General features: G+C 38.7%; 1 protein-coding gene across 1 annotated transcript in view; it reads left to right on the top strand.

Annotated features, from left to right (window-relative positions):
- Window positions 1–17,992, top strand: part of LOC141430984 (RRP12-like protein) — a 62,433-nt gene that overhangs the window by 34,538 nt on the left and 9,903 nt on the right. The window contains exons 3-12 of the mRNA XM_074091894.1: window positions 5,546–5,672; window positions 7,333–7,629; window positions 7,981–8,064; window positions 9,063–9,215; window positions 10,691–10,926; window positions 11,651–11,765; window positions 13,222–13,383; window positions 14,352–14,999; window positions 15,793–16,262; window positions 16,382–16,554. Of these exons, the coding sequence (XP_073947995.1) occupies window positions 5,546–5,672; window positions 7,333–7,629; window positions 7,981–8,064; window positions 9,063–9,215; window positions 10,691–10,926; window positions 11,651–11,765; window positions 13,222–13,383; window positions 14,352–14,999; window positions 15,793–16,262; window positions 16,382–16,554 (2,465 nt within the window). The remainder of the gene's footprint in view (window positions 1–5,545; window positions 5,673–7,332; window positions 7,630–7,980; window positions 8,065–9,062; window positions 9,216–10,690; window positions 10,927–11,650; window positions 11,766–13,221; window positions 13,384–14,351; window positions 15,000–15,792; window positions 16,263–16,381; window positions 16,555–17,992) is intronic.

A 17,992-nucleotide genomic window follows, 5' to 3' on the forward strand; every position in this document is an offset into this window, starting at 1 on the left:
TAGATTTAGACCTTTTTTGATATATATTCTCATCTTATCATGATCAGAGAATTTTTATTTTCTCGAAAGTTTAATATTACACGTAACCTCTCCTTTTATGGCATTATCGTATGACGGTTTTGCGCTCTATCCGTAGATGGAGATGGGTCGAATCTTTACAAAATTGACAAGACTACTTAGCATTATCGTGTGACGATTTTGCGCTCTATCCGTGGGATGGAGGGTCAAATCTTAACATGTTGTCAAAAGCCTAACCTAACTTTTTTCCAAAACGACTTCTTATCAGTCTAATAATATTTCAGCTCAGACACCAGAGCTGGAGATTATAGAAACAGAGAAGGCCCCAGAGCTACTGACCCAGACCCAGAACTATGGACTCGGAGCCAATTAATGGTGATGAGAAAACGACTCTAGGGATCCGATGAGATGTTACTAGCTCTGGAGAGCCAACCAGTGGAGAGATTATATGGTGAATATATGAGTTAAATGATTTATATGACAATCAAGAATATCTAATAGAGGCCTCCCCAAACAAAATAAAGAAAAGATTATGGAATCTTTACTGGTCCCAAGCAATTGCAAATTGCTGGATGCCCCCAAATTGAATCTTCAACTTCTGGGACTTCTGAATAACCCATCTAAAACAAGGGATAAATTATTACAAGAGAGGCAGCAAGAGATGGGCTTGGCCCTCGCTAATATCTGCCAAGTGATACAACAATTATCGAGAAAAGACTTCGATAAGATGAATATTGTCAAGAAACTCAGCGACACGTCTCGAGTTCTGAGTAACTTGCATTTCAGTATACTGAAATTCGGAGAAGACTGATAAGCCTTTATTTGGACAGAATTTAACCGAGAGTTTAAAAGAAAACAAGAGAGACGAATACTTGTATGCAAACCTTGACGATTCACTCAAGTCATTTTCAGCAATCAAAAGAGCATCTAGTGTTCTTAAACCCAAGGGAAACATGCAAGCCAAGACTTTGCAGTCAAAAAACTTTCAAGCTCCTCCACGCCGTCCGATCCCAAAACCAGGCCCATCCTCCCAGAGGATCGTTCCGGGGAGGAACCCAGCATCGCTACCAACCCCGTCACCCTACAAGCCTCAAGAGAACAGACATGCGGGACCATCACTGAGGGGCCGTGCCAAGTATCCCTAGACTCAGAGGTCCTTTTGCTGCTAGACTGTATTATTATAAAGAATGTTGGGCAAAAATTGCGCAAGACCCCACTATTTAGAATGGATAACAGGGTATAAGATCCCTTTTCATGTTTACCTTTTCAAAATAATTGTCCACAAAATAATAATTTCAATCAATCTGATCAGGAGATATTGACTACTGAGATAGCTAAATATTAAAACTGGGGGTTATATCTAATGTAAATCTACTAAGGGACAATTCTTATCTCGTATTTTTACTATTCCTAAGAAAGACGGTACTCATCGATTTATACTCAATTTAAAGAGCTGAACTTCTATATTGAAGTGTGTCATTTTAAATTAGAAGATATTCGAACTTTATGTAAATTATTAACACAGGGTGACTTCATGTGTACCATAGATTTAAAAAATGCATACTACTTATGTCCAATACATCCATCACACAAAAAGTATTTGAGGTTCCAATTTAATGGTGTGCTATATGAATACAATTGCTTGCCTTTTGGTTTGAGCACTGCGCCATTTGTATTTACTAAGCTGCTAAAGCCAATAATAGGGTATCTCAGGAAAAAGGGATCCGTTTAGTGATCTATCTTGATGATATGATTTGTCTCGGTTCATCTTACAATGAATGTGTCAACAATATGAAAGTCTTAAATGATAATTAATGTGTTAGTAGGTTTTCATAAAATAGAGGAGTATATTACTCCATCATATCACAGATTTTTGGGTTTTCTATAAACTTATTTTGGAGACTTTAGCTCCAAACATAATAAAACGACTATTGATATATTAGAAAATATTTAAATTTAGGTCATTGCTCAGTTAGAGACTTTGCAAAAATGTTAGGAAATTTAGTTTCAGTATGCATGGCAATATCTTATGGTTTTGTTTATACAAAAAATTTAGAAAGAACCAAATTTATGGCTTTGGAACGGTCGGGGGTAATTATGACAGCATTATGACAATTAGCCAAGATGCTAAAGCAGATCTCAGGTGTGGAAGGACAATATTATGACTGGATTGTGTCACATAAAGCAGTACATTTTTGCATTAGAGATTTTCTCAGATGCATCCTTATCTGGTTGGGGTGCAGTTTGCAAGGGAAAGACAGCTAAGGGAAATTGGTCAGTAGGAGAAAAAGAAAATCACATTAATTATCTTGAACTAATGGCAGCATATTTTGCATTACGATGTTTTGCTTGCGATCAGAGCCAGTGTGAGATTTTATTAAGGATAGATAATACTACGGCCATCTCTTATATAAATAGAATGGGTTCGGTTCAATTTCCTCATTAAATAACCTTGCAAAGCAGATTTGGAAATGGTGTGAAGTAAGAGATCTGTGGATTTATGCTTCTTATATTAAATCCAAAGATAATTTGGAGGCAGATTATGAATCACGGAGTTCAAACTTAGATATAGAATGGGAGTTATCGGAAGAAGTTTTTCAAAAGATAGTGGGAACATTAGGTTATCCTACTATAGACCTGTTTGCTTCTCGGGTAAATAAAAAATGTGATAAATACATTTCCTGGCACAGAGATCCATTTGCCTGGAACATTGATGCCTTTACAGTGCAATGGGGGAATTTTTTTACGCATTCCCTCCATTCTCATTAATTTTAAAGTATTACGTAAGATTAAGACTGATAAGGCAACTGGAATTTTAATATTTCCAGTGTGGCCCACTCAAGCTTGGTACCCACTATTAAAATCTCTGACTGTCTCGAAAGTACTTAAATTTGGTCCATCTGAAGATTTATTAATGTCTCCTTGCAGGTCACCACATCCCTTACATGCTCAACTTATCCTGGGGGCCTGTGTATTATCAGGGAATCAATGAAGAGGAGAATGATACCTAATGCAATTGATGTTATGATAGCATCCCTAGCAAAAGATAGCCTAAGACAATATGATTCTTGTTTATCAGTGGTGGTGATGTAAAATCATAGAAGATTTAGTGAGCATTTCTGTACCCAAGATTTATCATATTTAATGTTAATATTTAAGAAGGGAGCTTCATATACCAGACTTTGAATTGCCACCGATCAGCTCTATCTTTAATTATAGGTAGTAATTTAGGCATGATATGATATAAAAAAAACGTTTATGGGAGTTTATAAACGGTAATGCATACCTAGATATTCAAATACGTTAGCATGGGATCCAGCCACTGTTCTGTCTTAAAAAACATTGGTTTCCTTTAGAGACTCTAGATTTAAGAAAACTGACATTAAAATCTGCTATGTTATTGGCCTTAACCACTGGCCAGAGAGTGCAGACCCTAGATCTCATTAAATTTAATAACATTATACACAGAGAAGAGGGCATTGATATTATTTTAACGGATATTCAAAAGACATCGGCGCCGGGCGATTTATGAATAAATTGTCTCTACCATTTTTTATCAATAACCCAGATATTTGCCCAGCAAAGACCCTTTTACAGTATTTAAAGGTAACAAATGGATTAAGACGGAACAGTAACTGCGTAAGATTGTTTCTTACGGTAAAAAGTCCTCATAAACCAGCTTCGACACAAACAATAAGTAGATGGCTCAAATCAGTAATGAAAGTCAGTGGTATAGATGTCAATAAGTTTACATCACACTCGACTCGTCACGCCGCGTCATCGCAGGCACACCGGGCAGGTCTTACAACAGACAGTATCCTAAGAGCTGTTGGGTGGTCTAGTAGATCGACTACTTTTGCGAGGCACTATAACAGACCTCTCATTAGCGATGATAATGCGCAAGATCTTTTTGCCAGATCTGTGGTATTGCCTAGCACCTAAGTAATTATTATAATGTTGAGATAGTAATGAAGAATGTGATCTATCAAAGACTGTTTATTACCTAACTAGGTGTTATACTAAAATAAGGTTTAAATTGTAACATGATTATTCTATTTTTTGTTAAATTTTGAAGAAGAGTTTTAGTTTTTAATTATTGGAGAATAAATATTCAAATTGATCTAGATATCTAAATGTTTATTTTCTTCTCTAAACATCTACATTGTTATCTCGGACTAAGTATGAATATAATGATAGGATTAAACGAACTTACCTGAAGTGAAGTTCTATCCTGATTATATGAAGTACTTAGTCCGAGATAAGGGAGCTTCCCGCCCCCTCTCGGATAGTTACTTTTGACTATCCCCCCTACTAATCTAAGGGATATGCTATGCTATGATAACTCTAAACGTAATGATGCAATCTCTTAGTGTTGCCAGGACCTGTTTTTTGTTTCTTATGGTGTCTTTTAACGTCGCGTTCAAATAGCAGGAAAGGACGAAACTACATTGTTATCTCGGACTAAGTACTTCATATAATCAGGATAGAACTTCACTTCAGGTAAGTTCGTTTAATCCTATCATTGGCGCGTAAATGGATTTGAGGTTAATAACAAATATAACATAATGTTAACAATTGTATAAATCATATTCATTGATTTTTGTGTTAGAATGATGCTGGCCCTGTGACAAAAACTGTTTACATCAAAATGACCATATGGGAAGCTGCCTGTGCAACACAGTGCAAGTAACTACTTGTGATTTGCCAATTTTGTTTTTAGTTTTGATCACCTTATGATGTTTATCCTAGATTACCCAAAAAAATGTTGATTGCGAGACCAGTTAACAAATAGTTAATTGATTCATTATCTTTATACTTTAATGTATATTAATCTAAAGGGCAGCTTTGATTTGCCTTAAGTAATATACTATTATTAAGTTAGTCCAGTTATTTTAGCAATAGAAATAAGGTAGACCTTAATCAGTTATCAGTTATGTACTCTACATATGAAACCATAAAAAATACAATCATTTATGTAAGCTATACTATGTATGCTAAGAAATTAAATTTGTAACACTACCTCTACTTAGTACCTCTGTCTGTTACTTATTTACGCTTTAACTGCTGAACTGATTTTGATGAAATTTGGTATGGACATCATTTGAGACCCAAGTAAGGGCATAGGATACTTTTTATCTTGGAAAATTTCATAGCTCCTGTGGAATAGTAATAAACGAATTTTTCGCAAATGGAGCAATGGTGAAGAGGTAGGGAATAATATTTGTTTACTTCTTTGAACTTATCATAGACCCTATCCTTCTATAGTATTTGTGAGTTCTTTGATAAGTAATTAATGTTTACTGGCTTCTGTAATAAAATTAATGCACTTAATTATACATTTTTATGCCAGTTTGTTGGCATAACGTGGCAAACTTATGACTGTATAATTTTAAGACCTAAATGAAGAAACCCACCATTGACAAATAAAATATTCATTTAATTTCATTTCACCATGGATGGTTAAAATTGTATTTTTTTTTTGCCAAAAAGACAATAACAGTTATTTTTTTTTCAACTTGTTATACAGGCTTCTAAGTCGGTTTGACTCTAACAATGCAATCCACAAAGAAATGCTGGCAGTGTTGGCTGCAGTCACCGAGGTTATCAAGGAGCAGGGAGGAGAGGAGACGTCTACCGAGTACTTTGCTGCCCTGGTGAGTAACGCATGAACCACACATAGGATGGCGGCGGGTCGGGAGCGGGTCGATCCGGGAGAGCGGCGGGCCTATATCTGTATATGAACAATACCCTGGTAACTAACGCGTGGACCACATACAGGACGGCAGCGGGTCGGGTCGGGTTGGGAGTGCGGCGGGCCTTTTTACGTGGCTGTATATCAATATTACACCGATGGCGAGCGCCGGGCGGGTTGTGCGCGGGTATCGCTGTGTGGTGCTGTTCATACCTATACAGGCCTTTTACTGCAAAATTCGAACTTCGTATCTTGCCGTCCCGCTGATGCTAATATTATTTAATATAAGAGAATAAGAGGGACCGTACGGCACGAACTTCGATTTTTAAATCTCTTCATATCGAATATCATAATCGAGTTTGTAAACTTCTGAGCAGACATTTGATCAAAAATATCTGAACACGACGCTATTGTTAACGGCGTAGAAGCGTGTTCAGATATTTTTAAATAAATTTTTGCTCAGAAGTTTACGAACTCGACTGTAAGCTAATTATCACTAACAACATATGGAACATGATTTCTGAATTAAACGATTTTTTTTAAAAACATTCTATAAATAAAATAAATCTAAATATGTATTTGTTATTACTTGTTTTTTTATTAACAATACTTGCTCAAAAATCTGATTTTAAAAAATGCAAGATATTTTCGGATGTTGTTGAGCAAGCATATTGCTAATATAAACAAAATAGAAGTGATACATCATTTATGCTTTTCAAACTAATTAACAACGTAGAAGTTGTGACTTCAGTAGTTGCGATAGACAAGGGCATAGCTAGGATTTTGTTAAGGGAGGGGGCAGGCATAGACAATCAACTTTGTTTTTGTTTTGAACATGAAACTACCGTGAGACTCACTCATATTAAATATAATGACCCGGACATGTCGAGCTAAACTCGATTTAAGACGTGAGTTATCCGGGTCATTATATTTAATATTTGTTTTTGTTTATTAATACGCTACCTACGTAATATTACTTTACAGTTTGTGACCATTCCTGCATCTTCTAGGTGGGGGCCGCTGCCCCCCACCCCTGCCTGTACCTCGCTACGCTACGCCCTTGGCGATATATGACATCACACGGCAGTATTCACTGATTAAGTACGGTTTCCAATCGGTGGTCGTATTGTCTAACGATCTGACGCTCGCGATCTCACTATACTATCTCTTTCTACCCTCATCTTATACCGTGTGACAGAAAGAGGCGATTAAAACGATCGTGTTCCAAGTGGTAGCCAATAAGTTGATTCGATTTGTAGCATTCGAAGATCGTTGATTCGGATGTAGACAATATCTAATTTTTCTATTTCTGTTTCTTTGGCTAGTTGAAGTATAATTTTGATAGTGTTTTATGCGGCGATTAACCTTAACAGTGATCCCAAAATTCTATATTGCTCTCGTGTCTAACATTTTTTAATGCGCAAGTGGTCTCCATGTGGTTTCTGGAATTTTACTATCAAGTTGCAAAAACTACAATTACCGTACAACGTCAAGAGAGTTTACTTTGACACTGGCGAAATTGTCCTATGAATTAGGACAGAAAAGCCATATTTTAAAAGAGAAGAAGAAGAAGACAATAAGTTGCGTACCTATTCCCTACTTAATCCATCTTCTTCTTCCAGATGGAAACCCTCAAAGTGGCAGAAGACGACAACCTGGTCGCGACACTGTCCCTCCTCTCTATGGGCATAAAAACCGTCCCCCAAGCGGTCCTGCGTAAACAATTCTCCGACTCCGCTTCGACGTTCACGGAGATTCTGGAGAAGAATGCTCAATCGGAGAACGGGACGCTCTTGCGGAGTGCTGTTGGATGTTTGTCGGTGCTGCTGCGGGCTCAGGAGTATGCTGCGTGGAGTGACTCCTCGACTTCAAGGGTGTTTGATAATGTGCTGGCGTTTGTACTGCATTCTAAACCAAAAGTAAGTGGAGATAATAATACATTTAGCATTAACCCTTTTCCAGTGCAAGGGACTGGCAAACACATTGAGCTGAGATTCTAAATTAGTATTGTTTATTTGTATTCTGTGTGCCTATCCTGTATTGTTCATGTTGGCAAATAAATCAATCTTCTTCTTCCAGCCACCACCAATTCTGTTGTTTGTTTTTAATTTTCTTTCTTTCTTTTCTTTAATATATCATAATCTTCTCAGCCCTAGGACGGTCCTACGCTGCGCTTGCCGATCCGCGGTCTCTACTCGAGAACTTTTCGCCCCCAACGGCCATCAAATATTTCCTCAATATGACTCATTAATAATAGATTTATCCCTCAGGTCCGCAAGGCGGCACAGCACGCCGTAACGGCGATCCTGCGCGGGAGTTGCTTCATGATACCCGCTGAGGACGACAGTACCAAGGTAAAATTGATACACACTGAGCAGAAACAGTGTGATTCTAATACTTCTCAAAATCTGAATACACCGCCAGCAAACGTGCTACTAACCATCCTCCTGACACGCGCCACTGAAATCATCATCTTCAAACATTACGCCCATTAACAAAATGAAAATATCATCAACATATGCGTAACAGGTGTATATGAGAGGTCTCCAGGTCTCAAAATAATTGTAACTGTTGTTGAGATGTTACTATCGAAAGGACCACACCAATTTTGATCATTTTTAGCACCCCCTCTTTGTCACACATTGCAATGAAAATTGCAATTATTTTATCCTGTGTCATAAACCGCCTGACCCCTTACCCCTACTAAATATGTGATGTAATTAATGGATGACCCCGAATAATAGTAGATTATTGTCGTGGCCTGGAAGTAGGCAAATGCTGTTGCTGGCTGAGTATGAGAATTAACTAATATGAAGCCAGAATTGCTATTTTAGCCGCGACAAATATAAAGCTTTTCTCAAAAATGGTGCAGAAAAAAAACTAACAAAACATTTTATGCCATTTAATTTTATTCTAATTTTTCATGCTTTCCCGCCTTTTTTTAATTTAAAAAAACAGCAGGTGTATTTTTCCACCGAAAATACCACAAGCTGTTTCAGATCCAATAAAAAAAGTTTGGAGTTCTAACAAAATAACTGATAGCAGCCATTTGAGTTGGCTGTATACGACTTGTGCCAACATTTCCATGGCCGTTTTCACTTTTTAAAAAGTTTGAGACTCGACAATAATAAATTATTGTCGAGCTAGCGCGCCTGCAATCTTTTTAACTTTTTAATTTCTCGCTGACCATAAACTATGCACTTAGCCTTCTGATATGTAAGGAATAATGTAAACTTTTATGGACATTTTTGAGAAATTTTTATTATTTTTCATATTTTTATTTATATGGTTATGAAAAGAAGACAGGTGAAACTGAAAAATGTGACTACAATATAAACCGTATCTTATCCAGGTCCCTAAAGTGCACCCGGCGTCCAACCGCGTGGCTGAGTTCTGCCTGTCTCAGATAAAAGCTGAGGCATTACTGTCTGGCCATAGGACTGTCTTGCACACTCTCACCATGCTCAGAGACGTGCTGCCTGTCTTCAGCAAAGAGTATATCAAGGTAAACAGTTCTAAATTTTTTAATTGTAGTTTATGCAACTGTTACGTAATAAAGCCTAATTACGTACAGTTGCATACATTAAGTTATCTACATCCATATATTAAATCCTCTATCATGCGTTCAAGAACCATTGAGAATGACCTGCATTGCAACCAGAATACACCGCTCCGGTGCGCTAATGTTCATTACGATATCGATTTCGGTATGTTATTAATGACCATTATGATCCAGCCGTGTTCATAATAGAATCCAATGTCGTAATGCTGGTCATTATCTATGGTTTTAGAACGCATAATGGAGGATTTCCTACATGGGTGTGGATAAAAATAATAAGTACATGTCTATAGCCTATTTAGATTTATAATGCTTTTAATCCCTTCCAGTCAGCTTGCGAATTAATCCTACCCCTAATGACGCATAACAACGTATACATAAAGACTTGTTCTTCCACACGTTACACGCTCTGTTCGCGGCGCCGGCTCCCATGGATTTAAATTTACTATCATCATACCAGCCCCATGACGTCCACTGTTGGACATAGGCCTCCCCCATAGACCTCCAGTTGCTTTGGTTGGAAGCGGCCTGCATCCACCGTGAACCCGTGGCTTTAACCAGGTCATTCGTCCATCACGTTGGTCCATCCGCGATCTCCATTCGACAACTTTTCGGCCCCAACCATCTCCGTGGTAATGACTTGCCCATTGCCACTTCAACCAGCTAATTCTGCGTAACTCATTTCTGATTCAATCCCGTAGAGAAACCCCAAGCACTCTCTCCATAGCTCGTTGAGCAACTCTGAGTCTTTATCGTACTATTCTACTTATATTATAAATGCGAAAGTTTGTGCGTGTGTGTGTACGTTTGTTACTCTCATGCTAAAACAGCTGGACGGATTTGGATGAAATTTGGTAAAGCTGGACATCTGGAATAACATATAGGCTACTTTTTGTCCCGATATTCCCACGGTATAGGGTTAAAATCTCGAAATAACAACCGTTTGACTTAGGGGCTGTTTCAGCATCCATTGATTAGTGTTAACTGGCGGTTAGGTGAGATGCCGTCTCTATTTGTTTTGTTCGAATAGACAGAGACGGCATCACATTTAACCGTCGGTTAACGCTAATCAATGGATGGTGAAACAGCCCCTTAGAGTCACAAAATTTGGCATAGTGGCTTTTAATGCAATTTCAATGAAAACCACGATGTAGTTTTCGGGAATTCACACGGGAATTTTGTAAAATCCCGGAATATCAATTCAACTGCAGGGCTACTACGAAAGTTCGTGTCGTGCGGTCCCCCTGACACTTATACTATTTAATACGAGAGCGAGAGGTACCGCACGACACGAACTTCGAGTTTGGAGTTTCGTAGTAGCCCTGCTGCTGTATTTAATGATTTACGCGTGCGAAGCCCGTAAGGCATATAGTGAAGCCACGTTGAATTTAGATTTATAACGTTGTGAAATTCTCTTTCAGTCAGTCTGCGAGTCAATCCTGTCTCTAATGACGCACAACAACGTATACATAAAGACGTGTTGCCTGCACACGCTGCACGCTCTGTTCGCGGCGCCGGCAGCGGCGTGCAACGCGCCGGCGGGGCTCGTGGCGCAGCTGACTCGGGCTCTGATGGCGGCCCGGCCTCCCGCTAACGACACCGGGCAGGTGCTCGCTTGGGCGACGGTCATGCAGCAAGGATACGGGTGCTTGGCTGGGTGAGTAATAAGACAGGCTGTAACGTTACAGGCTATAGGTCGCAACTCGCAACGTTACACGGTATGTCAACAAAGATGAACGTGTCGTGTCCAATATTTTCTGACAATCTAACTGCCGGACTAAATATTAGTACATTGTGTCCTAAGAGCGGTAAATAAGGAATTACGACCGAGAGTCTATTCGAAGCCCGAAGTCGAAGAAAACTTCTCAATTCTATTTTACATAAAAAACCTTTAAGGTGTACTTATACAGGGTGGAAAGTTGAGATGGGATAGCAATACTGGGTTAAGACACTAACTTTAGTTAAAATGTTCAGTTTTTAGTTGTCTACGGACTTTTTTATTTTCTTTAAGCATAAAGGATTCATATTCGTAAAAAAACAACATGCGAAAGTTTCACTTTGCAAATTAGTACCCTACGAACTGTATGGAAAATGTTTTCTTTGATTTGTGGGTGTTCTAGTACTCTAACCTTATTTGGTCTCAAAGAGTGATTTAATCCTTGATAGAAATGGGACCGATTGGCATTTAAAAAAAAGTCAAATCTGTCGATTTTCTCGCTGACTGTACATTTTATTTAAAATCTGTGAATATCGATTGTCATCACACAAAAAGTTAGTGAAGGTCTCCTAAGAGCATTTTCGCGTAGCAGCAAGGAATCTAGTAGCTGCCCTTGCTGCCCCATCTCAACTTTCCACCCTGTATAACATTTTCTTGTGTGCAGTTTGGACCTAAGCCTGTGCATGCCGAATCTGCCCGCGTTCGTGTCTGTCTGCGTCTCGGAGCTGTGGCAGTCCGATGTCGCAGAAATCACAGCCGCTGCTACCAATGCGCTCAAGGTACCCAAATTATTGTTTTACAAATAATTTAAACTAACCCGGGACCTCAAGCGTTAAAGTCAGGTTCTCTAACCACTTAGCTATCCGATCCTCAATCAAAAGGCTTGAAATCTGACATAGAAACCCCAAAAATCATTAAAAGTACCCAACTTCACCGGGGTTCAGCTGAAAACCAGCGCTGCAGCTCTGGTTACAGGGCTACGGCACATGCTGAGCTGAGTCCTTTTGGCATCACACTACAGCACAATATCTCTTATTTTCCTCTCTTCTCCTATTTATGTTTTTACTGTGTTTTTGTTGTGATGTAGTGTGTTTTTCTTGTCAATAAATGTTGTGAGTTTGAGTTTGAACTTTCACATGTACAGTCACGTGCAAAAATAAGTATCTATTCGAATCACTCACAAATATGTTACTACGGCCTTATTGAGTCGGAATAAAAGTCTGTGGTACTTATATTTGAAACTTGGAATGAGTCCATATTTTTACACTTGACTGTATTGGCTATGTGCGAAGCGGGTGGTGGGGGTACAGACAACGATCACAGCGCACAACATGGCAAAAAATGGAAGTTAATTCGGATTCTGGCTGTCAAAATTGAAGTATTTCATTACAAAGCAAAGGATATCAAAGCACCGACATTGCACTTGCCGCTCTGATAATACGCAGTCACATTTTACACCACTGACGATACGAGCATGATTGATCTCTAAAAATAATAAGAAGGATAAGCTAACAATTAGTAAATGAGAAATGACTTACACGAAATACTGTTCTGTCATCACATAAAAATTACTTACGTTTAAACTAGTTTTGTAGGGTGTCTAGTGTCACAGATGTCTGACGAATTACATGGGCTTATATTGACTAATTCTGGCCGTTATGTCGCAGTTCTTCAACATAGTACTAGTACTAATTTATGCCTTTTATAATAATAAAATAATAATAATAATAAAATCATTTATTGCCACTGAAAATAAGACAGGTTACAAAATAAAAAAAAACATAAGCAGGTGGCAATGGGCTCAGCCTCAGCATAAGCTGCGAGCATAGGAAACTTGCAGCGCTGATTTTCAGCCTGCGCCCGTCCCACAGCGTAGCAATTTAACTCTAGAGCCGGGTAAGGCTGTTGCTAGCATATTTTTGTCACTATCAAAAATATGCTAGCAACATTATCACGGTTTGTGGTTGGAAATTAATATTGTGTGTAATACTTATAAACCCGGTTTTTATGATTAATACTATTTTACAGTTATACTATTGAATACATCGCACTTAAATAACGTCAACAATACTATTTTAATCTTTGGTTTAATTTATATTTGCCAAAAAACTAACAATGTTTACATGTCATTTTTGACATTCTCCACAAATGTTGTCAACGCTACGCGTCGCCACCGTCGTGCACTTAGCCAATTATATTAATAGGATTAGGATTAATCATTAATATTTTCTTCAGGCGATCCTTCAGGACTGCGTGAAGCCGGCGGTGGAATCTCATTCGTATGCCAAGTACAAGAGTCACGTAGAAAGCATTATGAAGACGATCGGAACGGGACTAGACAACCCCTTCAACCAGGCCATCAAACATGTCATCATGACCATTGCTGTGTGCTTCGAGGTAAGCTTCCAAGTCAATCAAAAATACGAACTGAGACATAGAGTCCTCAGCATTCCGTGCTGCGTGCCATACCCCTACACCTGGGTTCGATTCCCAGCGCTGGTCTCTTTTTTTGGTTTTTCTGCGCATCCATGTCTCAGTTCGTATTTGCGATATGGTTTTACGGGATGACTGTAAAAGTAACACATTTGGAGTTGAAATAAAAAATATAAAAAGACCCCAAATAACCAATCATAATTTCCAAGTCAATTCAAAAAATATTTTAAGTTTAGACTGCAACAGTGAACGTCGAAAAGTCGTCCACACCACACTTTTTAGTCGTAAATATAACAGTTAGGATTAATAAAACACGCCTTGACAGTAAATAAATAAAAAATCAAGGTAGTTTTATATGACTATTAAAATGTATTAATATTTTGTTAGTAGTTATGTTTGAGGAAAAATATAGGTGGGTACTTAGGGAGTAACAGTAACAAATTAAAACGTTTGATGTGGTTGCTCTGAATATGAGCTCTGGTTGAGTCCGAAACGCGTCAGCGTAGTGTGGTGGTGGTGATAGATGGGTTTGTGTGATTTGTGTGTGTTCTACAGTGTGAAGGTGGAGGGACTGCATGAACACGCATATCTTGCATAAATTTTGCTATTATAAGGTCGCGGGTGAGCGAAGAAATCCTTTTAGTTCATTGATAATTAACTAACAGACCGATTAGATCTTTTAATGACACTGCTCGTATCAAATATTTATATGAGAGAGAGAGAGGGAGAAACATTTACTTACACATATTCGATTTACATAAAAATACATTAGATGGAGAGAAAATAATAATAATAATAACATCGAATAGTATAAAGTGGACCCCACTCAGCATACTGTTACGGCAAGCCGCAACGCTGTTTTTCAGTGGGACCCATTTAAAAACTAAAACATAATATAATGGAACATTTTAGTTAACAACGTACTTCCACAGATTGGAAACGAAAACGTCGTCTACATACTCGGCCCTCTCCTCAAGAAACTGAACGAGCGTCGCGAGAGCCACAACTTCCACAACGACCGCGAAGTTGAACACGCAACAGGATGTGCCATCAAATGCCTGGGCCCTGAATTCGTTCTCACCCACATACCTCTGCGAGACAACCCGGAAACTATAAATCTGGAACGAAGCTGGCTTTTGCCAGTTTTAAAGGAGAAAATAACGCATTCGAACCTGAGATACTTCGCCACAGAAATCCTAGAGATGGCTACTTTTTGCAGAAGACGCGCGAGGGAATGTACTCAAGAGAAAAACATAGCTTTGTCACACACGTATGATTTGTTATGTAATCAGTTCTGGTCGCTTCTACCGAGTTTCTGTAACAATCCTAAAGATATTAAAGATAGTTTTAAGATTATGGCCAGGGTTCTCGGCAATGTGTTGAAGGATAACCCTGAGTTTAGGCTGTCGGTGATGCAGGGTCTTCGGAAGCTTATAGCGGGTTCTGAGGACGAAGATGATCAGAAGGAGTTGGGGCGGTATGCTAAGAATTATTTGCCGATTTTGTTGAATATTTACATGTCGCCTGCCAAGGGGGCGGTGGCTGAGGGACAGAGGTTGGCGGCGCTGGAGACTATACAGGTGAGAGCAGTTCTTTTAACGATTGGACAGATTTGAATGAAATGTAAAGATGAAGTGAATAATGTATTTATCTTGCTTTCTCAACTAACTTACTGAATTTTACTGAAGCTAATTGAGATAGCGATTTTTTGAAAGATCAATGGAGTATGTGAAGTGCCCAGCAGTGGGAGGTATATAGGCTGAGATGATGAATTGAGATAGCAAGATAAAAACGAACTTATCCAACTAAAGACGATGGAAAAACATTATTCATTAGATCTCTATGCTGATAATCGCATCTCTGAAATATGACTACCTACTACTACTATTGCTACTACTTTTACTACTGCTACTACTACATTTACTACTACTACTTTTACTACAACTACTACTACTTTTATTACTACCACTACTACTTCTACTACTTTTGCTACTGCTACTACTTTTACTACTACTACCTTTTATCTCGTTAGTCTCACGAGATTAGGATAAAATCCCGAAATCTCAACCGCTTAGGCACGGGTATTTTTATGCAACGCTAATGAAGACCGCGATGTATTTTTTTGAAATTCGCCAGGATATTTGTGCAAAATCCCGGAATTTCAATTCAATTGCCAAATCTGATGGTTATAGTGAGCAAAGCCGCGGGTAGAGACTAGTAATATAAATAAACCACAGTTAAAAAATTAAGGATCGTTTTTTTTTCAATGCTTATTTTCTTCTATCTAAGGGGACGAAATCGCTAGTAGTATAAAACTTTTTTTGTATTTCTTTTGAGTTAGTCAACAAACTATCTTCTATCTCAACTTTTCAGGTATACCTTGCAATAAGCGACCAAACTCTACGCCAAGAGCTCTTCACAAACGCAATACAACAACTAGAGACATCGACGGACAACCATTTCCAACGCGAATCAATATTAGACATTATCCGTTTACTCGTGTTATACCAAAGTAGCGAACAGATCGCTCACCTCTTTGACAAATGGGTGTACCCTCTCTGCGAAACGGTAATCGAGAATCCGAAAAAACATAAGAAAATGAGGAAAGAGAAAACCGAATCGATGGAGCAGGACAGCGAACAGAAGACTACGCTTAAGTATAAGGATAGGGTGAAATTGATAGAAATGGAGCACAAGAAAGCGTATAGGATTTTAGAGGAGATATTTAAGAGTGAGAAAGAGAGTTGTAAGGAGTTTTTGAAGGCGAATCATAAGAAGATAAAGAAGTTGTTGATGAGTTCGTTGAGTAAAGTAGCTGACAGCAGTAAGGCGGCTAGATTAAGGTGAGAGCTTGGTGTATTGTATAGTTGATTATTTCATCGAACGGAAAAAGAATTTTTAATCCTTATTCCTTAGAGAATAAACACATAACCTGTCAATCCAAAAACACTCTTATCCCCAGATGCTTAGAGCACCTAATCGCGTCGTCGCCGGGCCTCACGAGCGAGAGCAAGCTACTGAAGAGTGCGGTCGCTGAATCCGTGGTGTGCACTAGGGACATCAACTCCAAGTGCCGCCAGTGTGCCTTCAACCTTATTAATTGTGTGGGAGACGTACTGAAAACACAAGAAGGAGGTTGGTTAATTTGTGTCAAATTGGGGATGTCTAAAAAAAATTACCCACGGTTTTTATTTTTTTTTTGTACAGAAAAGTCAATTATAAGTAACTAATTTTAATATTTTTTCTTTTATTTCACTACTTGATGTTTATTTATTTTATTACTAGCTTTTGCCCGCGGCTCCGCCCGCGTGGATTTCGGTTATCGCGCGCTATTCCCTCGGGAACTGCATTTTTCGGGTATGTATTATAATACCGATAAAGGAAAGACCGAATTTCACAAGACCTATGGACGGAAGGCCGAATATTAAAACGTCGAATGGATATATGACCGAAAGTTTGAAATCCGAAAGTACATTTGACCGGCAGCCTAAAACCCGAAGACTACAATCCCGAAGATCAAAATACCTACACTCGAAAGGTCGAAAACTCATAATGCCGAACAGTCATAATCACTACAAGTAAAATAATCGACAATCAATATATCGAAAATCAAAATACCGAAACTGCCGTTATACCAAAGACGAAACAAATATAGCAGGAAAAGATTTGTGCGAGCGAGCGAGCAAGACGGTTCGCAGCAGAAGCGACTCGGATAGGTTAGGTTCAGAAGGCTAAGGCGGGAACGAAGCGGAGCGTAGTTCCCGCCTTAGCCTTCGATGTTAGGTTTTTTTTTTATAGCAGGCAAGATACTTAACTGCCACTAAGAAAGTAGGTTGGATAAGATTCAACAGCAAAGATCATTTGTGAAGCAATATTATCCGGGCTGCTATAAAAAAAAAACCTAACATCGAAGGCTAAGGCGGGAGCTACGCTCCGCTTCGCTCCCGCCTTAGCCTTCTGAACCTAACCTATCCAAGTCGCTTTTGCCTCGAACCGTCTTGCTCGCTCGCTCGAACATATCAAACTTTTTTTGCTTTCGGTATTTTGTACTTTCGGTATTCTGAATTTCGATTTGTTAAGTGTCGATATTTCGACTGTAGGTAATATGATTTTTCGGTATTATAATACATACCCCATTTTCGGGATTTTGTACTTTCGGTCATTTAAAAATAGATATTTCGACCTTCGGTGTATCGGTTGTCGGTATTTTGTACATTCGGTATTCTGAATTTCGATGTGTTATACGTCGACATTTCAACTGTAGGTATTATGATTTGTCGGTCTTATAATACATACCCCATTTTTTCCAGGATAAAAAGTAGCCTATGACACTCTCTGGCCCATAAACTATCTCTATGCCAAAAATCACGTCGGTCCGTGGCTCCGTTTCGACGTGAAAGACGGACAAACATACACACATGAAAAATGTCCAACTCCGCTTTCCAAAAACTATACCCTCGCGAATCCGGGACGAGTTTTTGAATTCGTAATATCTTTTCAATGGAATGTCCGATTTGAATAATTCAAAAAGCAATCTATAGGTTTTGAAACAGTCTTAAATATGAAATTTATT

The sequence above is a fragment of the Choristoneura fumiferana genome, chromosome 9 (genome assembly GCF_025370935.1).
Source record: "Choristoneura fumiferana chromosome 9, NRCan_CFum_1, whole genome shotgun sequence".
NCBI lineage: Eukaryota > Metazoa > Arthropoda > Insecta > Lepidoptera > Tortricidae > Choristoneura > Choristoneura fumiferana.